General features: G+C 45.8%; 2 protein-coding genes across 12 annotated transcripts in view; one reads left to right on the top strand and one right to left on the bottom strand.

Moving 5' to 3' along the window:
• Positions 1–5,721, top strand: part of SIMC1 (SUMO interacting motifs containing 1) — a 95,046-nt gene extending 89,325 nt beyond the window's left edge. For both annotated transcript variants that reach the window (XM_082379909.1, XM_082379910.1), the window contains one exon: positions 4,884–5,721. In XM_082379909.1, coding sequence (XP_082236035.1) covers positions 4,884–5,146 — 263 coding nt within the window. In that variant the 3' untranslated portion in view covers positions 5,147–5,721. The remainder of the gene's footprint in view (positions 1–4,883) is intronic.
• An 89-nt stretch (positions 5,722–5,810) lies between these two features.
• Positions 5,811–19,738, bottom strand: KIAA1191. 10 transcript variants are annotated; one of them, XM_082379911.1, is made up of 9 exons: positions 19,561–19,724; positions 18,362–18,474; positions 18,034–18,120; positions 15,358–15,536; positions 12,289–12,409; positions 10,017–10,141; positions 7,720–7,826; positions 7,381–7,523; positions 5,811–7,271 (listed from the first exon to the last, which is right to left on the bottom strand). In XM_082379911.1, exons 3-9 carry the CDS (start codon positions 18,059–18,061, stop codon positions 7,063–7,065), a joined length of 912 nt encoding a protein of 303 aa, XP_082236037.1. In that variant the 5' UTR covers positions 18,062–18,120; positions 18,362–18,474; positions 19,561–19,724; the 3' UTR covers positions 5,811–7,062. The 10 variants fall into 10 exon arrangements, with proteins under 10 accessions (XP_082236037.1, XP_082236039.1, XP_082236040.1 ...); XM_082379913.1 differs by having other exon boundaries at positions 19,511–19,647; XM_082379914.1 differs by lacking the exon at positions 18,034–18,120 and having other exon boundaries at positions 19,561–19,738.
• Between the last annotated feature and the right edge of the window lie 4,996 nt (positions 19,739–24,734).

Below are 24,734 nucleotides of genomic sequence, written 5' to 3' on the forward strand. Positions count from 1 at the left end.
CTTTTGGAGATCTAGCTGAAAGTTTAATATTAAAGCAGCTCGGTTTTGCTTAAAGTTCACCTTTAACACTTCTTTGTTCATTTCTGTTTTGCGTCCCAGGGAATGCACCTGGGTCATGGGCAATAGTGATTTAAGATGGACATGGGATCTACTTTTATTACAGAATATTCTTCTGCCTTGAATAAAGGAGAGGAAGGCCTCAGACCAGTGTATATTGACCAAGAATAAACAGGGTGTGTTCCAATGCTATTTTATCCTTAACGTCCTTTCCAGCTTCTTTGGAGACCAGGAGTTAAGAAGGAGAAAAAAATATTTAGAACCAGTAGTTTGAAAACAGAGTCCTACAAAGAACTACAAAGAACACAGCTGAATGGTTCCCTGAAATGGTCAGTGTCCTTGTCAGTAGGCATTTTACTGTGAGGGCTCCTTAGTCATCTCTGTCTTCTTCAAGTGGGCTGAGGACATTGTTGAGTGCGTTTTGAGGTCGGCCGGAGTTGTCCAGCTCCAAGGGCGGGGGAAGAAGGGAAGAGGATGGGGAGCCTAAGCTTGCCCTATGTTTATGGGAACCTCTTAGTGTGGAGGGAGAGAGGAAGGGAGCATAGGTAAATGCGCCTGCACTGGCTTATCTAACCCAGTAACCTTGTGAAGGTGAGTACCAACCCCCTTTCAAAGATGGGAAAACAAAGGCTGAGAGGAAAGTAAATGCAGAGCCAGGTCTGTTGCCAAAGTCTGTATACGGTGAAAGCATACTGGAAGGAATTAATTTCCTATGAAATCACTGGGTGAGATTAGAAGGTGAGATTCTAAGGAATTTCCGACCCCCCACTTTCTAAACTCTCTATACATGGTTAAATTACTTTTGTATCTACCCTTGACCTTGGGGAGAAGTTTATCTTGAAGCCCCACATCTTGTAAATGTTTCTGTAGAGGGCAGAGTAGCCCCACTGAGAGGTGGATGCTGGGCTGTCGGCTGAGCTCACATTCTCTGGCTGAGAGAATCAATCCCCCACACCCCAGTTTCACAACCGTGCAACTCAAGTCTGAGCCTCGGCAAAATTATGAATTGCCATATGCCGTGAGTTTTCCTGATGCTTATGAATAATTAGAACCTCATATTTTGAAACTATGACTTCTAGGAATTTAAACATATAGTATTTAAATGAATGAAATGCATGCTTTTCCTGAATTCCGCTCTGCTGGACCACTTAGGGCGACGCGGAAGTCAGACACCTGTTCATTCCAAAGAGAGTCTCACACACGGCCTTCCTGAAAGGAGCCCTGTCCACAGAGGGGAGAAAAGCAGACTCAGGCAAGATCAGTTAAGTTCATACATTCATCCAGGCAACAAATATTTACTGAATGCCTCCTCTGTGCCTGGCTCATTGGGAAAACTTCAATGAATGAGACCAACATGGCCCCTGCCCTCCTAGAGCTTAACTGTCTAGTAAAAAGATTGACCCTAAACAAACCACCACACAAGTAACATACAATTGCAATGAAAGTAAATGCTGTGAAGGAAAGTACAAGTGCACAAAACAGGACTTCTTAAACTGTTTATGGAGGAACCCAGGAAGGCCTCCCTGAAGAAGTGATACTTGGGCTGAGATATGAAGTACCAGTGTTAGCCAGGCGAATAGGGAGGGTAAAGTTTCCCAGAAAGAAGAAACAGCATGTCCAAGGGCCTTGAAACCAAGAAGTTGCTTAATGAGTCCAAGGAACATAGAGCAAACTGGTAGGACTAGGATACAGTGAGCAAGGGGGGAATAGCACGAAACGAGACCACAGTACTAGACAGGAGCAGGCGTGAAGGGCCCTCCTGTTAGGGAGTTCGTGTTAAGGAATTTCACCTTGATTCCAGAGTGAAGGGAACCCATCAAAGTGGTTTTAAGTAAGGTCACTCTGCCTGATGTGTGACAAATAGTTTGGCCAAGGACCAGAGAGGTCAGGAGAGGGATAATGGTGACAAGGGTGTGGGTGGTGCAATGGAGAAGGCAGTGACAGATCAGAAGCACTTTGAAGATCAGTGTGACAGGGCATGGGTGACCGAGGCTGAAGGTTGACGCCCAGGGTTCTGCCAGTACTGACGCGGAGATAAATGGAAGACCTGCAGAGAAGATACTGTTAGATTGGAGATTCCTGTAGTGACGATGATGATGATAAAATAATAGTAGCTGATCCTAGTGTTGATCCAGGAACTAATAATACTACCAGCCAAAATATCTTGATCCAGGCCTTGTGCCAAATAAACCCTTTACATAAATCACCTCACACAATAATCACAAGAACCTCCGATGTAAGAACTCTCCTCTACTGAAGCATAAAATCCAAGGCCTTGCCAACTGGACCAGAATGGTTCAAGTCCACTGGCCAAGACTTCCTCCCCTTGGATGGTGGTTAGGTGGGCACTGCCAACCTTTGCTTCTTTGAATTTCCTGTATTAATAAGTTCCAAATTCTTCTTGCTCCTAACCCACATGTTCCCTATCCCACTCTATTCAGCCAATTCTATCTTTTCAAAGTCATTTTTATTTTTTTCAGAGTAGTACATGCTTTGTTTAAGAAAATCAAATTCTACTCAAAGGCTTTTGTCCCCTGTGACCGTTCTCCCCCAGTAGCAGAGTGAAATAGAGCACATTTCCCTGCTTAAAACCCTCCAGATACTTGCCTTTGCTTTCAGAGGCCAAACTCCACATTGTTCTGTGGCCCAGCCTGCCTGCCAGTCTCCTCTAGTCCTGCTCTCCTTCTTACTACCCGGATCTTACCTCCAGTTCTTGAAACAAGCTCTTCCTGCATCATGGCATTTGCACTTGTTCTCTCTACCTGGACTGCTTTTCCCCTAGACCTTTGCATGCTTACCACCTTCTCATCCTTTGGGACTCAGCTAAGAGGTCCTCCCTGACTAGAGTGAGCTGCTTCCCTCGTTTCCCCAGTGTTCCTCTATCACAGCACCTGATTTATTTATTGGGTTGCACTCACCAAAACTATAATTGTTTTTGTTGGCTTGTTCACTGTCAGGCACTGTCACTGCAGCTAGAACGTCAGTCCATGAGGGCTGGGCCCAAGGCTCTGCCTCTGACATCACGCACCAGGAAGGGGTATACATCCTCGTCTCGTCCATGTTCTTGCTGATCACCAGAGAATAACTAGACAACCCCAACTGTGGGGCATTCTACAAAATAACTGCCCTGGACTCTTCAAAAATGTACATATTACGAGAGACAAGTAAAGGCTGGGAGCTGTGTTAGGTGACAGGAGACTGAAGAGCATAACAACCAAGTACAGTGTGTGATGTCTGACTGAATCCTGGCCCAAAGCAAAACTGAACACCTATAAAGGATATTATTGGCACAGATTAGATAATATTCAATCAAGGATAAAATTAGTGGGATGATGAATAGTGGTTATGTAGGGGAATATTCGTATTCTTAAGCTGAAGTATTTAAGCATGAAGGATTATGACAGCGCAACTTACTCTTAACTGGTTCAGCAAAAAAAAGAAAAAGAAAAAACATATAGATGGATCAATAGATAAACCAAATGTGGCAAAATGTTAACAGCTTATGAATCAAGGTAAAGGTTATGGGTGCGCATCATACGACTCTTTAAACTTTTCTGTAAGTCCAAAAATAAAATACTGGGGTAAAGTACAAAGGTCTAAAGGTATCTCATCCCAAATCCATAACTCAGTCCCAACAGGTTCTGGAAGTGTGTGGAATTGAGGGAAAGGAGCTCAAGGTCACATATAAGGCAAATGAAGTGAGAAGAGCCCTGCAGCCCTTCTGACTCCCAGGTGCTCCAGAGGCCACAACAGTATCATTTTCTCCATCTCATTTATAAAATGGGGGTAATGGCACCTTCATTAACAGAGTTATTAGAAGGACTGAACTAGTATCCAGAAATTTGGAAAACATAGAATAAAATGAAAAGAAAGTACAATAAATACACTGTAGAGTACCCAAAAAGTCTGGAAACATAGGAGGCGAAGCTGCCTTGAGATGTCATTACAGGGCCCTTTCAACATTCAATCAACAAACATTTACAGTGAGCACCTACTCTGTCTCCGGAACTGGGCTAGACTCAGGGGATGCAGTGGGATCAGAGCCTTGGGCCCAGCCCTCATGGACTGACGTTCTAGCTGCAGTGACAGTGCCTGACAGTGAACATGCCAACAAAAACAATTATAGTTTTGGTGAGTGCAACCCAATAAATAAATCAGGTGCTGTGATAGGGGAACACTGGGGAAACGAGGGAAGCAGCTCACTCTAGTCAGGGAGGACCTCTTAGCTGAGTCCCAAAGGATGAGAAGGTGGTAAGCATGCAAAGGTCTAGGGGAAAAGCAGTCCAGGTAGAGAGAACAAGTGCAAATGCCATGATGCAGGAAGAGCTTGTTTCAAGAACTGGAGGTAAGATCCGGGTAGTAAGAAGGAGAGCAGGACTAGAGGAGACTGGCAGGCAGGCTGGGCCACAGAACAATGTGGAGTTTGGCCTCTGAAAGCAAAGGCAAGTATCTGGAGGGTTTTAAGCAGGGAAATGTGCTCTATTTCACTCTGCTACTGGGGGAGAACGGTCACAGGGGACAAAAGCCTTTGAGTAGAATTTGATTTTCTTAAACAAAGCATGTACTACTCTGAAAAAAATAAAAATGACTTTGAAATACATTTTTTTTTAATACGTAAAACTTGAGGTCCAGAGAGAACCAAGAACAAAGGACTGGAAATGGAGTTACCACAGGTACTCACATGCCCTTTGACTTGTATCCTAGTAACTCATCAACAAGTCTTTGCCTAGACCCTACCTACCAAAATTGGACTTCATCTCCCCAAGTCATAAAGGAATAAAAAGCAGTTCAGAACAGTTCTGCTGACTTTTTTTTCCCTCTTGCAGAGCACTTACGGAGTTCAGTGATCGATCGAAAAGACTTAATAATCAAAAGGATTAAGCCCAAGCCCCAGCAAGGAGATGACATCACAGTGGTGGACGTGGAGAAACAGATCAAGGCCTTCCGCAGCCGCCTGGTCCAGATGCTGGGGGAGCCGCTCGTCCCGCAGCTCCAAGACAAGGTGCACCTGTTGAAACTCCTGCTTTTCTATGCCGCAGACCTGAACCCCGACGCAGACGCCTCTTCACAGGCCTGGAGCAGACCCTGAGACACTTCTAAGCACTGAACGCCAAGAATACCTCCTGAACTCTATCTCAAACTACTTGGAAGTTCTAAAAGTATAAAAAGTAGTTTAAAATCTTATAGGACCAAACCTATCTTATTTATCTGTAGGCTATAATAACTTTCTGTTTAGTAAATATCTTTTTTTTTATAATCCTATCCTAGCCTGTTCTCAGATATGGCTTAAATATATAAGGTGTATATATTTTTTAATAAATTATTTATCTATACTTTTTTTGAAACAGGTGATACTATATGCACTATATGTTTAACATTTCAAGATGTGAAAAAAGAATCCGTGTGCTGAACAAATTCTAGACATCAATGTTATGTCATTCAAGGTACTGACAACCTGTTTCGAAAGAGAAAGACGTATTTGTTTCTCCCTGATGGAAAACAAACACCCTATACTGGACCTGTGATATTGCCTATGAATTTGACTTTGTGGCCAGGCTGTTAAGATCTAATGTAATGAAGGGGGTAGAAACAAAAGGGTTGAGTGTGTTACAAAAAATTTGATGTTAAAAGCATACAATAAAAAGGCAATGGTTTTTCAAAATACCAAGTTTATCATGCTTAGGTTTCATGACTGCGAGCAGGCAGAATGGAATAACTACTCTTAACAGAACCAAAAAAAAGTTCCATCGACATTTGAGAAAGTAGTAAGGATTTTTATTGTCAAAACAAGTTAAGAGATACAAGCATAACAGAAGACACAAATAAATTAACTGTTCTGATCATTTTAGACTCCAGGGCATCTCTGTGGGAAGGTCAGCTCAGCTCCTTGTGTAGACACCATACTGTCCAAAGCAAAAGACAGCAGGAATTTGAGACAGTGTTCAAGACAATGATTGAACATGTACACAGCGAGGAGAAATGAAAAGGTGGTTCCCCTCGTCCCTTTCCTCAGTGAGGTACGTGTTTATAAAGGTATGAGGCTCATTTGGGGGGAAAATGATTGCATACAGAAAATTTTTTAATTCTTCCACCTCCCAGGAAAAAATTTTTCAGGCCCTGGCCTGAACAAGAAACTCAAAATAGGGTGACACTAGTTTCATATGAACCGCAAGACTATACTCGAACTGCAGTTGCCGCCTCCTTTAAGAAAGTTTAACATCCATTTATCTATACCAAACCAGTAGACTGGATTTTCTCCCTTAGGAAGTTTTCAACCAAATGGGAGTTAAATTAATCTCACTTTAAAGTGCAACAAAGGATATGTAAGGCTAGTGTTTGTTCTGTGACACACAAAAGAGAAGCATCCCTCCAACAGCACTGGCCCAAGAGGTACTACAGTAAGAACTGGCTGCAGGACAAAGTGATCCATGAGGTCTACCAACAAGCAAGGAGATTCCGGTTTCAGCAGAAAACAGAGGGGATCCCTGCCAAGGCTGGCTCCTAACTATACCCAGATCTCAAACAGATCCTGGGTCCCCATAACTGACAAGGCTGGAGCACACAGTGCCAGCACAGCCAAGAGGGCCAAAGTCGTCTAAACTAGTCAGTGAATGCCTCTACGCCATGATTTGTCCATGCGCACATGGACAGTGGTAAAGGAATCAAGAAGCCTTGGTTTTGGAACAACACAAACATTATTTACCTAGTAAGTAATGATCAAAGTTCTTGTGTAGGGTAAATGATACAAAAATAGGTAATGAGGTCCCCATACATCACTGCAGAGGTTTAGTCTAACTTTAAATTAAAGCAGTACAAAATGGCTTCTTCCACACAAGGACAAGCTTTGCACTAATGTTTCTCAAAAACCAATTATGTCTCCAGCTCTAGCCTCAGTTTGAGAGATTTTTAAAAAGAGAAAACAAAACTTTTCCTATGTCAGAGCCAAGGTAAAGGGGAGCTGGGCTCAAGACATCTCTATCCAGAGTCCCTGGAACAGAAAGAGCTCTAGAAGCCAGTGGGTGTGAGAACATTCAAGTCCCGCGGTTTTAGATTGTGGGCCCGCGGCAGCTGTTTCTTCCCTTCTGTCACTGGGATATCCATTTGGGGTGGCTTGAACACTGCTGGATCCTCGGCCATTCGGGTGGCCTGCGTGCGAATCAGTTCCATTGGAGAAGGCTTCTGGGCTCCTTTGTAGGCCTGGATGGCAAAACCTCCTACAGAAGTAAACCACAGAGCAAACGATTTCAAAATTAGTAAGCAGCTACCAACATACATGGTAAAATGCCCGCCACACTGCTCTCTTTTGTGAAGGGGCTGCCTTACCTGAATCAGACCTCTGGAGGGATCTTGGTCCAAAGAGGCTCCATTTATCTGCCGAGCTTCTGTCTTTCTCCCCGCTTCCAGAATCCATGGTGCTAAGATTGGGGCCAGGTAAGGCTGTGGAAGAACCAGAAGTGAACCAGCCTCTGGAAGAGAAAGAATGAAACACATGGTAACACATCCTCTTCCTACACCTGTAGAAGTGTCCCACGCCAAGACTAGGGACTGTCAGCTCCCCCTCCTGGCTCGGAAGCCACAGGCTGACCTCCCAGTGTTGGACGTGGCACTAGCTTTGCTTTAGCCCACGGCTGCTGGGGGGTGGGGGTCGCAGGAAGGGCTCACCTGGGCTTCTGCTTAGGGGACGAGTGGGGGCTGCTGCTTGGGGTGGACTGGGTGGAGGCCGGCTGCTTCTCCTCTCTTGTTATCTCTCCGCTCTGGAGCTTTAGTTTCTGCTCAGATGGGTAAGAAGAGAGGCTTTTTAAAAATCACAGCAAATACAAAACAGCTAAGTTTGGGTATAAACAACCTGGTTCACACTAACTTCAGGCAAAAGGAAACATTAATAGGTGGAATAATTTTGGATTATAGGAAGATATTCCTTTGATTCTGCCATACTAGATAGAGTTCCATCTTTTAAAAAAATGTATTCATTCTACAGCATATCTCGAACATCTCTGCGCTAATTCCACACCAGAGCTTTCGACTGTCCCACATTGACCAGCCAGTAAGTGGAGGAGCCAGAACCCCAGTGGCGGGCCTTCCTCAAGGGCCCTCTTTGCCGCTCCTACCGCGCACACCCCGCCATCCCCAGCCTCTCAGCGCCAAGACTCGGCCGCTAACCCCTCCGGCTAAACGCTCCCTCTGTGCAGCCCTTCCCTCCCATAACCAGTCACTCCGGCTGCCCTCAGCGTTGTAAACAGACATCTAACAGACAGACCAGCAGTCTAGCAGGGGAGACAAGCCTACTTCTCACTGCTCCTAGGTCAAGGCTTCCATACGGTATCCGTGCTCCGTGTCCAGTACACCAATGCTCAGCCCAGGCTATACTTCAAACAAATGACCGTGATGAATTTTCTCAACACTCAACATATCAGGTTACGTGAGCTGGCATTTCAGCCATCCTCATGTTCTACTCCTATGGCCAAGATGCAGAAGGTGGGCCAGATTCAGTTCCACCATTATATGGGGTGAACTGTGCAAATGGAATTCAGACTGATACCTACCCTGGAAAGTTCTCAGTGTCAAAGGCTGACAGTGCCCCTCTCTGGAAGGATCTGTCTTGTCTGAGAGCTTAAGCTGGACACCAAGCCAACCCTGACCCGCCACAGCAGTGGTTTTAAGTTCAGTGTGCAAACATCATCCGGGGTGCTCATTACAAAATGCAGCCATCCACAACCTCTCACATCCCTGCCCACAGGCCGCTAACCCCCAACTATTCCTCCTCCATGTATTGTATATCATGATCCTCCTTGTGAGCCCCTTCGGGAGCCAGATTCTCAGGCAACTCTGGAGTATGGAGAAAAACCAACAGGAAACAGGGCATCAGGAGACTTGATTTCAGGTACTGTGACTGGTTAAATACAAAATCCTGGACCTCAGTTTCTTCATTTATAAAACATGGATAATAGTATCTATGTCAGAGTATTAATAAGAAGATGAAGTGAGCATGAGTGCATGATAAATCTTAAAAGCACTATTAAGTATAAAGTGATATTCCCTGAAAGAAAATCATTTGAAACTATTTTATTTTATTCATACAATTATTTGGTCATTATTAACCTTACTGAAAATTCTCCATTCGTTCCAATTTTAAAAATGAAAGAGCAAAAACATCCCAATTCTATATTTATTTTAATTTTTTAAAAATTAAACATAGAGCATAACATTCCTTTCTAGCCAGCGTTACCTCTGTTGAGGTTGCCTGACTCCCATTTCTCACCCTCAGAGTCGATAACCCTGGTACACAGTGACCCACGTTGGCTTTGTTGTTGTTCATAACGTGCTCACACATATCACCTGTGTAAGCTCAGAATCTCATCTGACCCTCCGAACCAGAAGTAAGGGAAACAGTAAGCTTTACAGATGGATAAGCAGAAACTACGAGGCTAAGAGCCCGGGAGCTTTCAGCTAGAAAGTGCGACCACAAGGGGGACTAAACCTGCTCTAAATTCCTCGCTCAAGCCTCTTTCCACCACTCTCCACACCCCCAACTCGCTGAGCTGGTAACTTCAAAACCACAGCCACACCTCAAGCTGTGAATGATGAGGGTTTTGTTTTTTTAAAAGTTCCTGGGCTTCCCTGGTGGCGCAGTGGTTGAGAATCTGCCTGCCAATGCAGGGGACACGGGTTCGAGCCCTGGTCTGGGAAGATCCCACATGCCGCGGAGCAACTAGGCCCGTGAGCCACAACTACTGAGCCTGCGCGTCTGGAGCCTGTGCTCCACAACAAGAGAGGCCGTGACAGTGAGACGCCCGCGCACCACGATGAAGAGTGGCCCCCGCTCGCCACAACTAGAGAAAGTCCTCGCACAGAAACGAAGACCCAACACAGCCAAAAATAAATAAATAAATAAATTAAAAAAAAAAAAAAGATATAGAACTTTAAAAAAAAAAAAAAAAGTTCCTAAGAAACAAGCTTACGTGGAGTGCTTCTGCCACTCGAAGGTACTTGGTCTCCTCGGTGGTGAGGCCCTTGTGGGGTGTGTAGCCAGCATCTCTCAGCCCTGCCTGTTGCTCAAAACGCTGAATGCTTTCCTGGGTCTGTTCTGGGAACAGAGGAGATGACAGTCATGCCCATCCCCCTCTCCCATCACAAACTGGGGGAGATGAACACAGATATCCACTGTTCTCCCCGAGAGCGAGAGCATACACACTGGCCATCCGGGAAGGAGAGTTCTCCCAGACAGGCATCGTAGCAGGAATTCTGAACCTCACGTGAGACCTAAGCAGAAAGAAGCCTTCCCTTACACCAAGCTAAAGAGCAGGTTACTCCTAAAGGGACAGCCTGATAACCTCCAGGGAAACACTCCTTACCTTCCTCTCATTTATACCCTAGGACATTTTCTTTGTATTCAGAAATGCAACATGGAGAAGGCAGCTGACGTTCAGAAACAGTGCAAGTTCTCCAAATATAAAGTTTCCTCAGAGATACTCACCACCCTCTTTAAGATCTTCACCAAAGAGAAATGGGCCACATTTAGGCCAGATGGCACCAAGGTAGCAAGTGGATCCAAACCAGAGAGAATGTGCCTTGAACTAACCAAGGTCTACTGATCCAATGTTTCCTGTGTGTGAAACTGCCCACCACAGTGCCTGGCACAGCAGGCAGACTCAACTCACTATCAGAGCAGTCTGACCCGATTATCTTGTCATCAATGTCAGTTGCACCTGGGAATGACTGACAGTGGAATTTTTGCTTAATCTGTACACATACTATGTAATACACCCCCATGTACAAGAATGTGGCAGCTGAGGACCAAAAGTCCAGATGCCAGATGTCCTTTATGACTTAGTCATTCCCCTTCTAAGGGACTAGTTTATTTCCAACAGAAATGGAAGCAAAGGAAACACACACACACACACACACACACACACACACTAAATGTATAAAGGTGTTTTCCAGTCTTGCCAGGTAGTCACTTGAAAATTTTAAAAGCAGGAAAGGATTTAATGAATATGGTACCTGGTATTTAAAATACCAGGATTTTAAATGCAGCTTTTTTTAAAAAATTTATGACTACAGCAACATGAAAAGTTCATTGTAATATTAATTGAAAAAATATTGATAGAATGGTTTGTCTATTAAATCTGCAATTATATAAAAATATGCATATATGTGGAAATGACTAAGCCAAATAAGTGAGTGATAGTAATATATACTGGGGCGCTATAATGTTCTATACTGTTAGTAAACTCTATTTTCAATAAAGAAGTTACACTGTTCTAAAAGAACAATTACTAAGCTTCCTAACACTGCCAGGACACATTCTCAAGCTTGCAAAATACAAGCAGTAGTTGCTGATTCAAACAGTGCATTTATGTGTGAATAAGAAAAAGTCCAAGTAAGAGTTTGGACTTTTGGTTCCTGGGTGAGTTCTTCAGGAATTACCCAAGACTAACTGATGCCCTCCAGAGCAGATAAACAAGGGCTTCCGACATCAAAACTGAGCCAACTAAAGAGAACCTCTACATGCCCTGCCCCTGGCAGAGGCTGCTGCTGACAAGCAGAGCTGTGTATCTAATGATTGTTAACTTCCCACTAGAAGCAACTAGAAGGGCCCTCCGGAACCAACAAGTTTAGTTAACTTGTAAGATTTTTTTTTTTAAATTCAAGCTCTCTTGTTTCCAGTCTTATCAGGACCACAAATCACACATTCTTAAGACCAAAGACACTTGAGGCACCAATCTTGCCTCAAGATCCAGAAAGAGGAACAACTTTGAGCCATTTAATTTAAAAAAATAAGCGCAGGGGCGGTGGGAGATGTCTCAGTGTGTCTCCTTCTCCAGCAGAGCTTGAGACAGTATCAGCAGCCGCTCCCGGCCACTGAGCACTGGTGCCATCTAATCCTCCCCTCCACCTGCCGGCCAGATTCCCCACCTCACGGAGGAGGAAACAGCCTCAATAGTTAAGTAACTTGCCCAAGGTCACGCTGATGGATATGGGAAAATAAGGCTGTAGCAACGAAGCATCGGGAGTGCACCTAAATCAACTGAGATGCTTAACGTTGGGCAAGTCTTCTACCTAAATGGAGCTTCAACATTGGTGATGACTCAGCAGCCAGACTGACCTCTGCCGGGCTGGGTTAGGACAGGTTAAGGCAGGTGTGTCTGCAGAACCCCCCCAGCTAGTTGTAGGAAGCCTAAATTCTTCCCACCCCCAGTTCACTCTATTCTGAGAGCGCAGAGTGCTTACTTGTGATCAGAGAACTCATGATGACATGGGTAGCTTTAGCCTTCACCACGGGGACCTTGTCCGCACCATCAATGGCCGATGGCAGGGCACGGGATGAGACGCTGGCCTCTCCTTCCTCCACCTGTTCAAGAGGGGCAAGGAGGCACCTGAGCCAGACAAGGGAGTCACACGCCTCAACTTACTCCTCTGGGAGTAATCAGATACAGGAGAAAATACGTGAAGGGGGGCTTGGTTGTCCACACCCGATTAGATATGTATTATCCATAGTGACAAAAGATATGACATTATACAAATAGCCTGTATTTATAAAAGTGGGAGAGCCAGAATTTGAAGCTCTGAGCTCTATTATCTTTCCAGACTATGTCTGTCCAAAACACACTACGCCCCTAAGGATACAGAAGAAACAACTATTACTAAGCATTGACCGTGTACCAAGCACCACGCCTGCTTTTGCTTAATTAACCACTGCATTCGCTAAGTGGTTCCCAAATTTTGCCAAGCACCAGAATCCCCTGGAGGGCTTGTTAAACAGACTGCTGGGCCCCAACCCAGAGCTGATTCAGTAGGGCTCAAGAATTTTGTTTCTAACAAATTACCAAGTGATGCTGATGCTGTTGGTCCCTGAGACCGCACTTCGAGAACCACTGCTCTAAGGGTTCAATAACGGTCTTTTAAAACAAACCAGAAAGTCTACGTAGCTCCTCAGCTTTAACATGAGAGAGCTGGAGCACGCTGCCTTCCTTAATCTAAACACCTGACACCGTGCTCAGGACTAACTGGAAGCAGAGGACTGGGTTTACTCTTTGTTCTCTACTTCTCCAAAGGAATTGAGAAGAAAGATGGTCAGAAAGGAGGGGAGTAGAAGGAAGTATTGAAATGTTGTATCCCTGTTACAAAACAGGATTTAAACTCTTCAGCTGTGACCTTACTCGAGCAAAACTTGAACCTCTGCTTTCTCACTTGGAAGACGGCTGATGGTTGGGACATGGATGCCTAGGGCATGGATGGTTAGGACAAACAAAAGAATGCATGTAATGAGTCAAGTTGAGCTCTCCTTAGAAAGGCCAGTTGTTCCAAACTGTCAGCTGTTCCAGCTGGGACACAGCAGAAAACTGGAAGCCCATTCTTTGCCTAGAGAAGCAAGCGGCAGCCTTCATAAATGAAGAGGGTGGTGGGCTGCCCTCCCAAGCGCTATCAGGAGCCTTGCTTCTTTTCTGCTCCGGTCCCTTGAGTCTGCTGCTTTGGCATCACAGGCAGGCTGCTGGGGTCCTTTCCCCCTAGTACTGCCAGTACTTTTTACACAAAATGTTTCCACCTCAACAACTGACTGGGTCAGATTTCAGTAGATAACTGATATAGGGGACTGCCCCAGAGCTGTAGGGGACACTTTCATAGCAAGGAGCGCCCTGTTCTGAGAGCTTAATGGTGGGGGGGGCGGGTGCGGGGGGGACACTACACTCATTAGAAAGGAAGGATCACATACAGCTCTGCCAAGGCAAGGTAAGCCGGGAGCCGGGAGTCACAACATCAGCTCCACACCTAATATGTGCCAGGCCTTTCAGTCCTCTTTTTTTTTTTTTATAAATTTATTTACTTTATTTATTTATTTTTGGCTGCGTTGGGTCTTCATTGCTGCGCGCGGGCTCAATAGTTGTGGTGCACGGGCTTAGTTGCTCCGCGGCATGTGGGATCTTCCCGGACCAGGGCTTGAACCCGTGTCCGCTGCAATGGCAGGCGGATTCGTAACCACTGCGCCACCAGGGAAGTCCCTGCAGTCCTCTTTTATTTAATCCCCACGGCACCTCCATGACAAAGTATTTTCATCTCTGACACAGAGACACTGTGGCTCAGGGGTGAAGCCCGAGCTCACAGCTGGTGCACAGACTGTTAGGTGGCTCACACCCAGGTCTGCTTAGACAGCTGCTTACTGGTACTTGCTGTCAGGACCTAGCTGTCACACAGCTCAAAGTGCAGCGAAACTATAGCTGCAGCTTAAAAGGATTCAACTGAACTGGGTGGGCCTAGCTTATTCAGGCAACAGGACCACCTTTCTGGCATTCTTAGTGGTTGGAAAGTCAGAGGCAAGAGAGACACAGTCCCTGCAGTCAGGAAGCACAGGCTTCAGAAACAAGCCTGCAACAAGCGTGTCAGAACCCCTGAAGCCCAACTGCACAAAATGGCTGTAGAGCAGATCAGTGTGTAACGAGGTACGTGTGTGCATGTCAGGAGGGCCTTACAAAGGAGGCAGCTCTCACATAGGATGGTAGTGGGGAAGGGCATCTGAGGCAGGAGGAACAGCATGAGGAAAAGCACAGCATATGTTCAGGAAAGAGCCAATTTCTAATCACTCAATGAGCATCTTTTTGCAATCTACTTTATGCCAAGTCCTCTGCTAGATACTGTAGATGGAGTACGAATCAGACATGGCCCCTGCCCCCAGGAAGCTAATGGAGGGCGATGAAGTAACACAGGGATTGTAACAGGGATCCACAGTACACTGGAGACCTCAAAAGGAGGGGTGATAGTCTTATTGGGAGGATGGAGGAAAATCACAGAAGAGATGGTTGAACTAAGACTTAAAGGATGCCATTTGTCAGGCAGATGAAGTACGAGGATAGGATGGGGACTGTGAACATTCCAGGCAATCGGAGCAGCGAGAAGCAAAGACTTAGAGGCCTCAAATACCCTATTAAGTACAAGAAATCTTACTTGCATGGTTGGATCACGGGGGGTGGGGGTGGATTCGGAGGGGAGGGAGCGCAGACAGGACCTGGACCATGCAGAGCCAGACTAAGACTAAGGAGCTTGGATTTAATAGTGTGGAAACGAGGGTGGGGAGGACGGGGAGGAGAGGGGATGGGGAGGTTGTGTTTCAGGTAGAAGACACAGCCGTTCTAGTTTTGAATTAAAAAGGAAAAAAGGCCTACCAACTCTACAGAAAACATAACATATATAGGGATTGGTGGCTGCCCAATGCTATGGGTGTCAGGAGCCGCTGACCGCTTCTGGAGCAGAGGAAGGAGAACGAAGGGGTTGGGCCTGCCAACGGCAGTCAGCGGGGTCAGATACCTTGGCGAGGTGCTGATACTTGCGCTCTGGAATCACTGGCTTCCAGGGGATGCTGCCCATGTCCGATGGAGGAGGAGTCATGGGCGTAGGGTCCTCGAGGGCATCATCATAGCTGAATGCCCGGCGGTACATCCCGATGGGCAGGGACATCTTGCCTAGAGGCCCACTAGGCTCAAGAGCTAAGAACAGACACACCTGTCAGGATGGGTTCATCAGCTGAACATACCAGTAGCTTTAAATTAATCTGTAGGCAGGAAAGCTCTGAAACACTCTTATTCTGGAACAGAGCAAGAATAGCTCTGGAAGGGCTAATCCAGTCAAGGTAAGGTAACTACAAATTCCTTCCTCTCTGCCTGACACTGGATTCTCCACTTAACCCACACAGCAGCCCTAATCCATTTTTATGGATTAGGAAAGCAAAGTTCAATTTCAATTTACCTGAGCAAGGTCACATAACTTCAAAGTGCAGTAAGGAATCAAAACCCAAACCAATCTGATTTCAAAGCTTGTATTCTTTAGGCCACAGAAGCCCGTGGCAATCCCAAGACTCTCAACTCAGGCAAAACTGAGGATATGCAGTCTTGGGAATTCCCTGGCAGTCTACTGGTTAGGACTCCACGCTTTCACTGCTGAGGGCCAGGGTTCAATCCCTGGTTGGGGGAACTAAAATCCCACAAGCCTCATAGCCAAAAAAAAAAAAAAAAACCATGAAATCTTGTTCCCAGTTTATACATGAGGAAATGAAGGCCCAGAGGTGGCAAATCCTCTGTCTTTACTACCTCACCTAAGAAAACAAGAGCACCATGACAAGAAATATGTCAAATAATATGCTGTCCAGCAGCATCTAGAACAGTTTCAAATGTTCTATATGACTTAAACGGCAGAGCCAATTTCCATCACAGAAGCTACTGACAAGGGTTCTCACAAAGCACTGCCAGCTGATCCTGCCATTCCTGTCCACCGGAACGGACTGGCGGAATGCCCCAGTGACGCAGGCTCCCCACCTCAAGGGCACACTCAGCTCTGCCAGACCAGGGAGCAAAGTGCATTTTGTTTGTTTGCTGATCCTTTCAGAGCAGAACTAACGTCCAGATCCTGCCTTCAGTGTGACATTATCCTGTTGCTATAATTACACAATCACACTCTCCAAGACATCAACCTGTTTGGCAAGAAGTCCAAAACCAGCAAACACATTCCATGTAAACAACAAGAGGGCCAAGCAGTTACCATTATTATTATGATTAATAACAATTACTAACAAATCCATAGAAACAGAAAGAGGATTAGTAGTTGCCAGGACCTGGGGGGAGGGAGGAGCCACAGGAGTGACTACTAAAGGGACAAGGTTTTCTTTTGGGGGTGAGGAAGATGTTCTGGAATTAGACAGTGGTGATGGTTGCACAACCTTGTGAATATACTAAAAATCACTATACTGTTCATTTTAAATGGCTGAATTGTATGGTATGTGAATTATCTCGATTAAAACAAACACACAAGCAAATAATAATTACCAAGTACCCTTCCTTGCCAGGAACTTACATCCCTCATCTTTCCTAATCCTCATTAAGCAGATATTCTTCCCATTTTCCAGCTCAGGAAACTGAGGCATAGATCTTAAGCAACACCCCGCTAGCAAGTGTGAGGTCAGGGCTGGAACACAGATCTCACCCAGCTCTCACACCCTCCACGCAACACTCCATGCTCCCCACACTACAAGCATTAACCTAACGCATGCAACCCTGCGGCCAGGATGCTTACAGGGAGCTTACGGGCATCACGACGACAATGAAAGACAAACTAAAACACAAGTTGATGAAGTTAGAGACTAGAGATGGATCCTGATTGGGAGACAGAAGGGAGACTCCTATGACTCCACTTAATTTGGGAGCAATTTCAAAAACATCTTAAAGACTCATCCCAAGAGCCATCCCAATAGCCTTCCTAAGAATAATAATAAAGTCAGCTAATATTTACTAAGAGATAAAGTCCCACAAATAGAGACCAAAAAATTTTCTGGGCAGTAAATGTATATTCATCGTTAACTTTTAACTCACATTTTCGTGTATTTTATGTTTGATCTTCACAGCAAACCTGAGAGACAGGCACTATCATCTATACTTTACTGAGAATCAAAAATTGAGTGATTCAGATTTTAAAAATCACTAGCCCTTCCCACTAAAACAGTCCAAGGAGGAATCAACAACTTCACTAACCCAGAAATTATCGCCCTGTACAGACCCAGGACTCACTAAATGTTGCAGTGAGCATTTTCATGACTAAGTTCAATGTGCCTTGAAATCAGGCTGGTGCCTTTTTGCCGAAACTTTCATTCCTTCCACCCTCCTATCTCCTCCTCACAGAAAAAGGGGGTGAGTTTAATCATTTTGGTTTAAGAACTACGCAGCTTATTCTAAATTTTTATTTGATACATAGGAAAGTGACAAATCTGTCATACCCTTAAGTGAAATAACTGTTCTCTTTCAAGTTAGATTTTTGGGTTCACACCCTGGCTGGGTGGTTAATAAGATAATATTTAAATGATGCCAATCTATTAAGTCTAAATACTCTCTTGATGGCAAAGAGTTACTATTAATATGTGGTTCAGAAAAAGTAGTTTCTGTCTAGCTTAAAATGTTAAGGGCAAAACATAACTTTACCAAAAAGAATTAAGTTTACCAGGCACTTCTGGTTGTCTCGAAGCCATTGAAAGACTGGGATCCAGGTGCTTTTCCTATACAGAATTCAGAGCTGAGTCCCTGCCACCTAATAAAAACAACAAAGGGCATTTTCTTACAGTGAACACCAAAGAATAGCTCCAATGCTGTTCTTTTGACAGGCACACAGTTTTATGGCTTGGTTACAAGGTTGAAACACGCACAAAACAGGGACAAACATGCCGAGGGAGAAAAAACAGGATAAAGTCAAAGGTCTCACTGTACCTGTCACTGATCTTAACACCTGTGATATGACAAAGACACCATACACAGTGAAAAGGTTACCTTACCAGAGTGAAATGATGTGACGATTATGCTGACAGACAGATATTAATGAGGAACATTGTTCAGCTGCTGCAAGTTAGCAAAGCTGCTCGGGAAGAGTCCATCCATTCCAGAGGTTCTGAGAACAACAAACAACCAGCATTGGCACAGCCCTTCAGAGTCTGCTAAACACCTTCCTGTATTTTCATGTATTTCCTGTAACAACCTTGCAAGAGATACTATACTCATTTCGTTTCTAAATAAGTTAGGGCTCAGCATCCACATAACCTGACCCACAGCAAGGGACTAGGGAACCACAGTGGGTAAATTCATTCCTTGCTGCTAGTATTGACTGATATTCATAAGGGTTTTGTACAACACTTATCTTGTGTTTTAATCCTTGCAGCAACCCTTGCAAAGCAGGCATTGTTTATCCCCAATTTAAAGAAAAGGAAACTAAAAAGCAGAAGTGATTTGTCCAAGGTTACAGACAAGTGGCCCATCTGTAAGGCAGGTAGTTTCATCTCCATTTTACAGGGTAGTTCAAACAAAGCTCCGAGAAAGCCAAGTTACTTGCTTTTCAGCTTGCTACACTCCCCCCTCTATCCTGATGAAGCTCAGAAGGCAAAATCGTTAGGTCCTCATTAAAGAGTATAGCAGAAACCAAAGTCGGCCATCCTCGGGGTCCAGGCAGCATTCCGGCCCGACACCTCCCCTTCCACTTCCCAGGGCCCGTCCCCTCCCCCCTCCCCCGCAGAGCTCTGACTTCTCCTTCACAAGATACAGGACAATGCCACCAGGATGTGAAACGCCTGGGCTGACTCAACCGCCTCTTCCACCCGGCGAGGTTAAGAAAAATTAAGGCGATTAGGGCCAGGGCCTGGCACAAGCCGAAAGTTCCCCGGGGCAAGGCAAGTAGGAGGCTTGGGAGGTAAGGGCGAGAAATGGAGGGTCCAGGACAAGGCCGGCCTGGTAAAGTAGAGGCGAAGCCCAGTGCCGGGGCTGCGGGGGCATCATCACAGAGAAACCCCACGGGGGGACCCCAGAAGGCGGGGCGAGAGATGCACGGAGCGGTCCGGCAAAGATCTCAGCCTGAGTAAGGGGAGAGGAGAGAGGCACCACGAGGGCCCGGGCCAGGGCCTCGGTGGAGGGGACGGGGGCACGCCCCTCCTTACCGGCGGAGGACCGAGCCCCAAGGAGGGTCCGGTCTGGCTCATCTGGTTACCTGTTTTTCCGCCGCCGCGGAGCCGCCTGCGGCCCGAGCTCCGGCACTAAAGAGGCTCCGAGGACCCACGTCTCTCGAGAGGCTGTGGCGCACTCGGGACCCAAGCCATGGTGTGAGCGGCGCTGTGCCCGTGGCGACACAGAAGGCCCCAGACACCAAAGAGGGAGGGACCACAGGCTGCCGGCCCACAGCCTTCCCGATAAAGTCTCCAGAGGCCTAGTCATTTCACGCGAGATTTGTCAGGGCGGTGGGCTCTGTGCATGCTGGGAGTTGTAGTCCATGGTCGGGAAAGCCCCAGGATCTTAGCTGCATTGCAGGATCTTAGCTGCATTGCAGGATCTTAGCTGCATTGCAGGATCTTAGCTGCATTGCAGGATCTTAGCTGCATTGCAGGATCTTAGCTGCACTGGGGCCAGAGCTCCGTGTGTGGAAACTGCCATCTCCCAGACGAAAAGCTACCCTTGACTAGCATTCTATGCCTGGGTCTGTGACAGGCTGAGGGCAGATGGAGGTGGCATAGTAAAGTGACACCCTCAAACCCGTTTCACAGAGGGGAAGTGGAGGCTCGGAGAGATGCGAAGGAACTTTGACTAAGAAGAGATGAAGTGAGCAGGGACCCTCTTCCAGGAACAGCTGGGTTAGGCAGGGTTCATACTAGTAACAGAACCAAAAGGGGAAGCAAATAGCACCTGCCTCTGCTAGGTAAGGTGGTCGTAACATTATTTCCCTTTTACACTAAGGAATGTGACACTTGGAGAGGTGCCAGCTCAACTGTCATACCCTGAAGACTTCTTTTTTCCTTAAAGGGTTTACAAATATGACAAAGCAATAAAGTTGAGGAAGTAAACGAAGTTGAAAAACAATCTACCCACATGTCCAAAGCTTGCCATCAAGGCTCATTTCAAGAGGGCTATAGGGGCTTGGGGCTGGGTTTGACTTTTAGATTTCAGCATTTAACCATTGGCCAGGCCTACTGGCAGGACTGAGAGGCGTTCTTCATGCACCTTTAAACTTGAATATGACAGTAATTAGAGTCTTTCCTAAATTCTGTGATTAGCTTATAAATAGCACAATTACATTGCAGTGTGATTTTTTTTTTTTCGTGTTAAAAGTGTTACTTTGAGGCTTCCCTGGTGGCACAGTGGTTAAGAATCCGCCTGCCAATGCAGGGGACATGGGTTCAAGCCCTGGTCCGGGAATATCCCACATGCTGCGGAGCAAATAAGTCCATGTGCCACAACTACTGAGCCTGCACTCTAGAGCCCGTGTGCCACAACTACTGAAGCCTGCGCACATAGAGCCCGTGCTCCGCAACAAGAGAAGCCACCGCAATGAGAAGCCGGCGCACCACAACAAAGAGTAGCCCCTGCTTGCCGTAACTAGAGAAAGCCCGCATGCAGCAACGAAGACCCAACACAGCCAAAAATTAATTAATTAATTAATTAAAATAGATTCTCAAAAAAAAAAGCGTTACTTTATAAATTTGGAACTTTTAAAATATGCCATAATTTTTGCCTTCTGTGGGAACAAAGCTGACACCTTGCCCTCCTCCATCACAAGGAAGGCATACACATCACATCTTAGTCAGAAGGGGAGGAAAGAGCACTTTGCACCTTTATATAAATTGCAAGACAGGATCACCTTGTTTCAGTCTTATCCCCAAATTAATGAAAACTGAAGCCTTTCCTGGAAGTTACTGACTCTAACTAAGACAACTTTATCCCTGACTCTTGTGATACTGATGTCTGAAGCTGTGACATGATGTTGGCAGATAGTAGCCGTTTGAGAAAATTGCTGTTTTCCCCAAAGAGCAGACTAGCTATAAACTTTTAGCCTTTGCAAGCTTACAGGGGTTTCCTCTTTAAATGGGTGTTGTATTTTTTATTTGGGGAGCTTATTCTTCTAAAGCCTGGACTTCCTTCGAAGCCTTCTTTGTAAGTAAACTACTTTTCTAAATGGTCTGGTTGCATAGCTAAAAAGGATTCAGTCGCAGCTGAATCCATGAGGCCCAAGAAGGGCACCTTCAGAGCTGTTTGATCTCAGGCCCTTTTTCTCAGCTCCGGGGGTGGATCTCTTGTGGCAATAGAGGTTCCCCTCCACTGCCTTTTCTGTGCTTTTTTTCTGACGCTGGTTTTGGTTCTTTTTCTTTCTTTCTTTGTTTTAAAGTCTTTATTGCATTTGTTACAATATTGCTTCTGTTTTATGTTTTGGTTTTTTGGCCACAAGGCATGTGGGATCTTAGCTCCCTGACCAGGGATCAAACCCACACCCCCTGCACTGGAAGGTGAAGTCTTAACCACTGGACCGCCAGGGAAGTCCCTCTGGTTTTGGTTCTTAGCCAAGCCTACTTTTAATTGTCACAGCCACTTTATTTCCCCAAGAGTGGCAGCATCCTTGGGTGGTTGGTCTTTGAGTTCTGATTGTTGGTTCTTATCTAGGGTCAGACAACAGTCAAGGGTCTCTGTGTGGCTGACCAGGGAATCTGGTTGCCTTTTTATGTACGTTTACAACATACACTTACCACAAAACTAATTTTCTTTTTAATTAATTAATTAATTAATTAATTATTTTTTGGGGGGGCTGCATTGGGTCTTCGTTGCTGTGCACGGGCTTTCTCTAGTTGCTGCGAGTGGGGGCTACTCTTCATTGCGGTGTGCAGGCTTCTAATTGCAGTGGCTTCTCTTATTGTGGAGCACGGTCTCTAGGCGCGTGGACTCAGTAGTTGTGGCGCACGGGCTTAGTTGCTCTGCAGCATGTGGGATCTTCCCGGACCAGGGCTCGAACCCGTGTCCCCCGCATGGGCAGGAGGATTCTTAACCACTGTACCATCAAGGAAGTCCCGAAACTAATTTTCTAAATACTTTTGACTCGGAATTTTCTTTTTGCACCTCCTTGGGCACTTCATACTTTAATAAACTTGGAGCCTCTGAAATTGACCAGAATCTCTCTTACATCCACCCAGGATGCCCCAAATCATCCTGCATTTCTACTTCATGGGGGACGGGCAGAGAGTGGGACCAGACTCTGCCCACCTGCCTTTCTCTAGACATCTGCGCTCTCTGGCCAGTACAAGCCCTCAGAAAGGTCCACTCCCTAGATAGACCTGCCAACATTCTCACGACCCATCAGCGGACTGAAACTTGGTCACTGGGATGGTAGCAAGTGGGGCATTTGCATTTCTGGGATCTCTAGACTTGGAACTCTGGAAACCTGCCGCCTATAATATCACAGATAAGGCATTCCACCTAGCAGTGCTTAGGCATTGTCCATTTCCATTGCCCATTTCGCAGCAGAGGAAACTAACACTCTCAAAGGAACTTTGGATAAGATACCTCAGCCAGGAAGCGGCAGAGTTGAAATTCAAGACCAGGGCTGAGTGCCCAGCTGACAGTTTCTCTGCTGGCTGTCCTTGGCCTCAGCTCCTCCACTTTAACGTACCTGGGGCAAGAGGGTTGAAGGCACATTCCCAAGGAAGAAACAACAAGCAGTAACACCGCCCTCTAGTGGTGAGGGGTAAAGATTTCACTGAAAAAAATAAGGATGCTTGGTCAGCTGTCAGACTGTCCTTAGAGACCAACTTCTCTCGCCTAATATCACAGATGAAGCAACTAAGGTGCAGAGAACAGAAGGAACCCGGCCACTGTCACAAAGTTAGTCCGGGGCAGTTGGTTAGCTAGAAAATGTGTTCTTGTGTCTTACTTTGTGTCAGGTGCTATGCGTGGTACTCAGGATACACTGGGGAGGGTTCCTGGCTGTTATAGGCTGACCTGTGTCCTCCCAAAATTCATGTGATGAAATCCCAAACCCCAGTGCCTCAGAACTTAACAGTATTTGTAGATAAGGGCTGTAAAGGGGTGATTAGGTTAAAATAAGGCTGGTGTCCTTATAAGAAGAGGAAGAGGCCCAGAGTTACACAAGCACAGGGAAAGGCCATGTGAGGATACAGTGAGAGGTGGCAATTTGCAAGCCAAGAAGAGAGGCTGCAAAAGAAACCAAACCTGCCGGTACCTTGATCTTGGACCTCTAGCCTCCAGAACTGTGAGAAAATTAATTTCTGTTGTTTAAGCCACCCACTCTGTGATACTTTGTTATGGCAGCCCTACCAAACTAATACGAGGAGACAGACAACAAATGAAAGATTATGAATAATTAAAAGTCATATATCAGGAAGCAATAGCACCAGGTGCTATGTAATAGGGGGACTGACTCTGGAACATCAGGGGAGAGTGCCCAGAGAAATATGAGTTACAGAGGCAAGGAAGTAGGTGGAAGAGGGTGCTCCACGTGGGGCACCAAAGCAAGGGTGAAGGCCCAGAGGCAGGAGAAAGCTTGTGTCTGAGGACAATTGGAGGGTGGGGAGCAATTAGCAGAGTCCTTGAGGTGGCAGAGCCCCCACCAGCTCAAGGTTTATAGGCTAAGGTATGGATTTTTGTCTTTCCCCTGAGAGCCATGGGGGTGAGGGGCCACCTGGAAGTGGACATAGTGTAAACAAGTCCACAGTCGGCCTTGGGTGGGGAGGGGAGGAGAGGGGAGAGTTAGAAAGGTTAGTTGCAACGGGGCCTGGGGTGATTTTGTTAAGCTAGGTTTTATTAGGCTCTGTTGGGGTTTATCTGGACGGCAGTTTGAGCACATTTAAATGCATTTGGGAAGAATCAGCAGAGAGGGAAGTGTGCAAGATGCAGGTGAGTAAGGGGTTAAGAGCCCTGAGATGCAGGAAGGGGCACCTGGCATTTGATCAACTACCTAGGACATACAGGCTTTTCAGGGACCCAAAAAACATCTTTGAACGCTAAAAGTTAAATGATTGGCTCCAAGATTTTTTTAAAACTGCAGAATCAAAACTAATATGTTTAATTAAATGTCCGCACAACAGAGTATTACATCAACTTCCTTTATGATAATATTTAACTCTCATAAAGATGGCGTTGCATTTGAAAACAAATTGAGAGCTAGATTTTTCTCATCTTGAAAAATACTCCCAATGAGCACCTTAGTGCTCCCCAAAAAAACAAAAAAAAACAAAAACATAGTCAATCACAAATTAGACAAGTTGCAACTTCCCTGGTGGCACAGTGGTTAAGAATCCGCCTGCCAATGCAGGAGACACGGGTTCGAGCCCCAGTCCAGGAAGATCCCACATGCCTCGGAGCAACTAAGCCCGTGTGCCACAACTA

Source organism: Balaenoptera borealis (genome assembly GCF_965194805.1).
Source record: "Balaenoptera borealis genome assembly, chromosome: 2".
NCBI lineage: Eukaryota > Metazoa > Chordata > Mammalia > Artiodactyla > Balaenopteridae > Balaenoptera > Balaenoptera borealis.

Bases quoted from the DNA above. Each gene is read 5' to 3' on its own strand.
- KIAA1191 (XM_082379911.1), bottom strand. From the start codon at position 18,061: ATGGCTTCGAGACAACCAGAAGTGCCTG. The intron at 12,410-15,357 runs GTATCTGACCCC...CCTCTTGAACAG, and splicing joins AGTATCAGCACCTCGCCAAG to GTGGAGGAAGGAGAGGCCAG. The intron at 10,142-12,288 runs GTAAGCACTCTG...CTCTGTTCCCAG, and splicing joins CATGAGTTCTCTGATCACAA to AACAGACCCAGGAAAGCATT.